A 7,670-nucleotide genomic window follows, 5' to 3' on the forward strand; every position below is an offset into this window, starting at 1 on the left:
CTGCTAAAAGGCAATGATTGCAATGGTAGCTGTCTCCAAGTGAAACTGAACAGTAAACCTGAACTGAAACTTCAAATTAATCAATAAAATTTTCATCAGTGCAGCGCAGTGTAGGGCACATTAAGGGCATGAACTAAGTGCGATGGCTAGTCTGCAGAATTTTAAGGAACATTAAAGCTACGAGTCTTATCTGTGCCATTAATAAAAAAGCAGCAAGCACATTGCACAAAAGAAATCAATAACATTACAAATGATACAAGAGCACCCTGAATCAGAACTGAACACCATTATCTAGAGTAGCTGAACAGCAGATGGACTTGAGTTCTAGAGTCGTTGAAAATTCCAGTTTTGATGGGTCTAGAGTGGCAGCTAAACAAGGCCTTACATATGTACATATCAATTTGAAGAACAGTAGTTTAACCACCCCAGGCAGGGGCATATGTCCCAGAGATGAGAGAGGGATAGAAAAATGTGCAGTTCTTTGGGCAGACAATGGGACAGCAACTTTCCCAAGGAATTCAGGAAAAAAAATCCAAAGAACCCAAAGATTCATTTAGACAGCTTACTAATGACACGAATGAGAGCTGCATTTTCATCTTTCAGTCTCTGGTTGTCAGCACGCAAATCCACAAGCACCTGGAGGGGGGGACAGAGAGTGAGATGAGCAGGCCCACATGGAACCTGTATATGCACAAACTTTAAGGAAATCTCTGCGGATTTGGCATATCCATCATACACAAAGTTCTAGACAGCTCCTACCTTTTGCATGTTTGGCTAATTGTGTTTCCAACTATCAAAAGACTGCAGTAATCACAGCTCTGTTTAACAATTTTAACCATGAATCGTTTCTGAAATTTTGAAACATTTCTAAATACTGTAAAGCTCAAGCTCTTACTTTGAGTTCATCTTCTAACTCAGATGCTCTCCGCTGAAGTAGTTTCTTTTCCTGAATAAAGAATAGAGCAGAATTAAAAACAAAACAAACAAAAAAACACTTTACAATAAGGTTCAATCCGTTAACATCCGTGCATTAGGTGAAATAACAATATTTTTATAGCATTTATTAATCTAGGTTATACTACAGGGCTGTTGAATGCTTGAATCTGATTGGCTGACGAACATTCTAAGATGTGCAATTATTTTCAGGGAAACACAATGCTGAAGTAGTTCCAGGTCTTGACCGCATTGCAGTTCAATATCACTAAACCAAATTATGGTCACCAAATGGTCCTTAGAGAATACGACAGCATAAGAACCAAAAACCACAAAGACACTAAGCAAATAAATATATTAAATAACAGGAAAAAAGATCAAGTATTTACATATTTCCCCCCGAAATTATGTTTTATTATCTATGGAAGAACATACTCTCTTTCTCCCACTCTCTCCCATACAAACGCACACACACTGAAACATACAATGACAAAACATACAATGACAAAATTCTTGTCAGCGCTGCCCCATGACTTTATCAATAAAATAGTTTTGCAACTGAAAAGCTACATAATATTTCTCAGTAGTGATGTAGTAACGTCGCTGTTCTTGAAGCAGTTAAACCTTCAGTTTCGCCCTTAGTAGAGACACTGCTGTTAAAGAGTGTCTGTTCAGAGACACAGATTCAGGTAATGCACACATGCTTAATTTCTCTCTCATATCAGTGGCTCAAACCTCCATTAGCTCTAAAATGACGTTTGGCCTTAGCAAAGGGTCCCTGAGATGAGATGTAGGGCTGTCGCGATAACCGCAATATCGCAATACCACGCTATTGACGAGCAAACCGCAGAGGAATGCAAGAACCGCAGCAAGCGCGATTTTTCCGTGTTTTATTTTTTCGTAAGGTTATGCCCTTCTCGTTTTACACTTCATGCATGTGGACTGAATATTAAACAAGTTAGTAATGATAACATAATGTGTTCCATGCTGATTTGTACAGAGGCTCCGTAGATTTGCACTTAACAAGCCTAAACAGACAGTGAATGAGAGAGAGATCGACTGAGCACGTGCGATTACTTGCGTCTGTCCTCCAGGCAGAGTCATATATATTTGTGAAAGGGTCTGAATACTTTCCGTACCCACTGTATATATATATATATATATATATATGTATATTTATGGCGGTAAAACCGCATACCGCGCTATTGAGCCACTCAAAATTACCGCAAGGGAAATTCCCTCACCGTGACAGCCCTAATGAGATGTGTAAGAAATTAGTCCTACAAATGTAATAAGCTTAATAATTCAACAGCCCGTCGTGAATTATTTCTTACTTAACATTAATTACTTAATGTACCAACACATTTTTAACATTTCATCTTGTATTAATGAAAAAAAAAAGTTGATTATTGTTGTTGTTCATGATACAGTGCATTAACTAATGTAAACAAATTGCAGCAATGTTACCACTAAAATGAAGACACCCAAACAGCAGTATGGCATGAAAATATAGGAACTTACAAATCTCTCCAACTCCAGCAGGGCTGGTCTGTCTGATCCATTCTCTTGATTCTGTGTTGATACAAACAAATAGAACAGTCAAAAAAATCTGACTCACTTTAGTGGTTCAACATTTCTTTCCTATCCTCAGCTCTCAGAACCAAAAAAAAAACCTCTCACCTGTTTGAGTTTCTCCAGTTGAACTTTACTCTCATTTAACTGCAGTTGAGTTTCTTGAAGCTTCTCTTTTAGATCTCCATTCTCTTGCAACACCTGCAGATACAACTGAGAGAACACATATAACACACATATATAAGAGTATGAACCACCTCTTTTATTACTTATTAGTTTATGAATTTATTGTGTAAAAAATGCATTACCTTACTATAATCCAGAGAAGAGTGTCTGGAATCATCTAACTGAGGATCACTACAAAAACAAACAACACTGTTAAAAATAACATAACAAAAGTTTCAATATTACTTAAACCTGAATGCACCCACATATACAGAGAGAGATATCACAAGCAGAACAAGAAAACACAAGACACTATGCTACACAATCAGTACACACAAAATACATGTAGGATATACCACTCAAACAAAACTACACATCAGTAGATGTACAAAACCTTAAAAACACACACAAACCTTGTTCTGTTGTCTTGTTCAGCATCTTCATTTGCATCCATATCATCTGTCTGAACAAAAGTAGCATTAATTGTCAATAACGGTCAATGTCAATAAGTCTGTATTAAGAAATTTCTTCACTACTGGCACCAAATGCAACTGCAAAAATAATTATTAATTAGAGGTGTAAAAATTGTACAAACAAATCAGCCTAGCTACAAGACGAATACTGCAACAAGAATGCAAAAACTGAATGACCACTGAATGCCATGATTGACAAATCAGAACCAATAACAATATAATAAAAGGCATTAATATACAGTTGTTAATTCTTTGACCCAGATGTTTATAATTTGCCTACATATTTAAATTGTTGGTTCATTAAATTTTTCATAACAATGTGCAAATCTATTACGCATATTCAACTGTCCACTACAAAAAAATATCATATCTGATACTGTGAATGTATGGCTTGATTATTCATTACTTTTGATTAACTGACTGCAGTGCAAATTGTCTCTCCAGTGACATTAATGTTTTTTTGATGCCTTTATGAATTGTTTTAAAATAATTCAATTATTCATAAATTTAATAGTGACCCAATTTCATGATGCACATTTCATGATGCATCACAATGATAAGATTAAAGAATCAAAGTCAGAACAGATATTTACACCCCTATTAAATAGGTACATTTTCTGATGAAAATGAGTGATGCTTGCTATAGCAAAATTTGCTGCTACAATGTCATAGCCTCACAAATTGTTTCCCCTTTTACTGTTTTTTTTTTGCTAAATTCATTATCATAAAATCATTATTATTTAGCTTTTCATTCATACACTTAAAAAAGAACCCTGGCATCACTTTAGCCATCATTTTAAAACAAGTCTAAAGGAACCACCACAAACTCCTGTTCTACTGAGGAAATGTGGTTGTGGGGAACATTAACTTCAAATTCAGGTTCAGTTGCACACTTCCAAATCATCTTGACACCAAAGCAACAAAGCTACAGATAAACTTCTTTCTGTTATTCTTTGTAATATTCTGGTAAGACATTGTAAAGATGCATACTTTTAAAAGCCTAGTAATTCTGAAAATGCTCAGAGTGAGCGAGAATGCACTGGGTTTTTTATGAATGCTTGTAGCTTACCTCTCCAGCCAGCTGAACGATACCAGTTGAGCGTCTCTCTTTCCTCCCTTTCCTGCGGTCTTTCACTCCTAGTCTTGTCTGTGCATCTCCAGATTCCTTCACTGGCTCTGTGTCTAATGCAGAGAGAAAATTCTCAATATCTATACAGAATTCACACTGAATCAAAGAGAACAAAGAATCATTACTGTCAACTGAAAGGAAAGTATCAACTCCAGGTGCTTCATACACACGTGATAGTAATGAGACTCACCTCTCTCAGCTGGTGTTAGTGTGATGTTGGGATACACAGGCTGAACACTGAGGTGCTGAGGTTCAGTGCTCTTAACAATACTCCGTTCTGCTTCCTTAAGATCCGTCAGTGTTACTCCCTGACAATCAAAATTCCCAAAATTATTTCATATTCATGATTTTTTAAATAATAATGTAAGAATATTTTTAAAATAATAATAATAATGGTTTTCTTCTATTTTTTGGCACATTATTAACATGTTGTTAACAAAATATTAAACCAAACTACTCAATAAGGTATTCTTTTCAAAACCTTTCAGTTTTATTCATTAAATAAGGACAGCTATAATCACAATGACATTTTTGACTTAGTGCTCCAAAAAATATCAAAATGAATTTTAATTCAGAAATTGATTTTTTTTTTACATTTTTCATTTCATGACAACCGCTGTCAGAATTCAAAGCGCCAACTGTAAACAATGCTCCCATCATTATGCAGAATCAGCAGGAAGAACAACAGTATTTCTCGTACTGTATCGTGTACCTTGTCAGTGTCGTGCGCTTTGCTTGGCCATTTGTTGTGATAAACAGGAAAGTGTGTCCAGCTGAATTCAATTTGAGTTTTGTTAAACGAATAAAAAAGAAGCTTAGTTTACCGCGGTCGCGGTCGCGGTCGTGTGCAGACCGAAGAGTGTAAAGACCATCGACTCTACCATGCGACTCCACCGGGCAGGGGATAAACAGGAAAGTGTGTTCAAGCGCCAGCAAAACAGTGTAAAGAAATAGTCTTTGTGAGAAGCAGTCAATCAGCAGAAGTTAAAAGCAGCTTGTAAGTGTATTTATTTCTTGTCTCAGTGTTTAGCGCAGTTGTCGTTGCTAGGAAACGCTTGTTTTGTTTACTGTGGAGATGTGCTGAAATGGCGTTTGGTCTCGTACTGTATCGCGTACCTTGTCAGTGTCGTGCGCTTTGCTTGGCCATTTGTTGTGATAAACAGGAAAGTGTGTCCAGCTGAATTTAATTTGAGTTTTGTTAAACTAATTAAAAAGAAGCTTAGTTTACCGCGGAAGCGATCGCGGCTGCGGTCGTGTGAGGACCGAGGAGTGTAGAGACCATCGACTCTACCGTGCGACTCCACCGGGCAGGGACACCGGCAAAGGATAAGTATCGCTTTTTATTTCTCCTCTTTCCTACTACTTGTTTCAGTTTTTTATAACCATTTCTTACTATGTGTCCGTAAGTTGTTGTTATTTTAGCATGTGTGTTTGGCTCAGTGTTATTTTTTTAGGATTACTGATAAACTAATGTAGTTTGATTTGTATTAGTTTTCTATTTTAGTTTTAGTTACAGTTGTAGTCATGTTGTCATTTTATTAGTTTTTTTATTATGTCTATATAGGCTTTTTATTAAGTTTTACTTTTATTTAATTTGAGTTATTTCAGTACTTCAACATACAAAATGGAAATAATATATATATATTGGATGTATTTATATATATGTACATGTATATGTATATGTGTGTGGCTGTACATACACATATGTAGTTGTTTTTTGGTGTTTGGCTTAGTGTTATGTTAGAATCATTATTATACTCATACCTTTTGTTCTTTTAATATTTTGAATTGTTTTTAGCTTTTTTTTTTGTTTTCATTTAAATGTTTAGTTTTGAAATGTTGTTGTATGCATTTGTCATTTTTATTTCATTTATTTCATTTTCTTAAATGTGTGTATATATATAGTATTTATAGAGTTTTAGCTTTTAGTTTTAATTACTTTTTCTTATTTGTAAGTCGCTTTGGATAAAAGCGTCTGCTAAATGACTAAAAGTAAAAGTAAAGTGAAGTAAAGTATTTTTCTGGAGTACAGGTATGCTCAGAGGCAGTCTTGTGCCACTCTGTACTGAAGTCTTTCTTATGATGATTTTGAAATAAAAGGTGAACTTTATCCCTATGAAACGTAACTGACTTTCCTTAACACCGACTTATTCCGGAAACATCAATCTGAAAATCTTTTGCAGCACAACACGACTGGAAAGATAAACAAGTTGACAGACCCAATGTGTGTGATTAGGGTTGTGAATACACACCTGTGTTGATCGTCGTGACTGCCGCATGAGACGCGAGCGAGCTTTCCTTTGAAACTCGGACTCCTCGTCTCTCACTGGAGCCTGAAACCTGTAATACACAATCTCATTATTATTCATGAATAGAGCTTAAATCTAGTTTATAAAATGGACAGTTCCAGTCCTTAATTATGATTGGTTGAGCCATGTTTGAAGACGTAGTAAATTACTCTCAAAACATACACTTGTGACCTCATTACAAAAGTATTACAGCACTAAATAAATTTTTTTTAAATGTCAGATTTTGTTGTGAATTTTGACTTAAAATGGTTAGCAAGCCATTAGCCCAGCCATTATTAAAAAATAAAGTTCTATGTAGTCAATAACTGAATATAGCTTCAAATTCACATAAATAGTAATAACGACTAAATGTGCTTTCAGTATTTATGCAGAGGGCTTATTCAAGTTACTTAAGTTTACAATGTTAAATTAATTTTTATTTTAGTATTAAAATGTCTCGACTTGGTATTACTGATGCGCTATGACATTACCAATACTACCTTATCCTGAAAACTTTGCACTTCAAATACAACATAAGATTTGTACAGCATTAACATAAAATAAAAATAAAAAATAGAAGTGTCATTTTAAAGCATTTAATTCTTTGGATCAAACTATCTTACTTCCTTCTGTCATTAGAGGCATTACTGGGGCTCTCGGCAGGTGACTCCTGCCTTTGAGGGGTGGGCTGCACAACTGCTGTGCGACTCGCTCTCTCCTGATCATTCACCTTGACTTCTTTATCCTCAATGGTCTGAAGAACAGAATTACAGTGATTAATCCCAAGCACAAGCAGACACATTCTGACAATGAGAGCTAAAACAGAGGAGTGTGTGTCTGACCCCTGAAGAAGGAACAACGCTCTCTGGTGTCGACACTGTTAAACTTTCTAGAACAGAGAAGAAAACAAACATCATCAAACAGATTGTACTCTTGTACAGGTATGTGTCATGTATGTGAATATTTTGAATGCTGCTGTATGAGAGAGAGAGAGAGAGAGAGAGAGAGAGAGAGACAAACCGAGCGTGTGCAGAGCAGGCGACGCGAGGAACATTATTAAGAACCGCTGCTTTAGAACATTGATTTTGAAACTTGTGAATCCATTAGAAT

At 35.8% G+C, this 7,670-nt stretch overlaps 1 protein-coding gene across 1 annotated transcript in view; it reads right to left on the bottom strand.

Moving 5' to 3' along the window:
* Positions 1–220: 220 nt before the first annotated feature.
* LOC107710164 (protein phosphatase 1 regulatory subunit 12C-like) overlaps positions 221–7,670 on the bottom strand; it is a 38,283-nt gene continuing 30,833 nt past the window's right edge. The window contains exons 10-20 of the mRNA XM_016514901.1: positions 7,403–7,451; positions 7,184–7,314; positions 6,525–6,612; positions 4,463–4,580; positions 4,213–4,325; positions 3,084–3,133; positions 2,814–2,862; positions 2,614–2,718; positions 2,455–2,505; positions 896–946; positions 221–636 (exon numbers count right to left, since the gene is read on the bottom strand). Of these exons, the coding sequence (XP_016370387.1) occupies positions 550–636; positions 896–946; positions 2,455–2,505; positions 2,614–2,718; positions 2,814–2,862; positions 3,084–3,133; positions 4,213–4,325; positions 4,463–4,580; positions 6,525–6,612; positions 7,184–7,314; positions 7,403–7,451 (892 nt within the window). The 3' untranslated portion in view covers positions 221–549. The remainder of the gene's footprint in view (positions 637–895; positions 947–2,454; positions 2,506–2,613; positions 2,719–2,813; positions 2,863–3,083; positions 3,134–4,212; positions 4,326–4,462; positions 4,581–6,524; positions 6,613–7,183; positions 7,315–7,402; positions 7,452–7,670) is intronic.

Source organism: Sinocyclocheilus rhinocerous, unplaced genomic scaffold (genome assembly GCF_001515625.1).
Source record: "Sinocyclocheilus rhinocerous isolate Xijiao unplaced genomic scaffold, SAMN03320098_v1.1 scaffold447, whole genome shotgun sequence".
In the NCBI taxonomy this organism is placed as follows: domain Eukaryota; kingdom Metazoa; phylum Chordata; class Actinopteri; order Cypriniformes; family Cyprinidae; genus Sinocyclocheilus; species Sinocyclocheilus rhinocerous.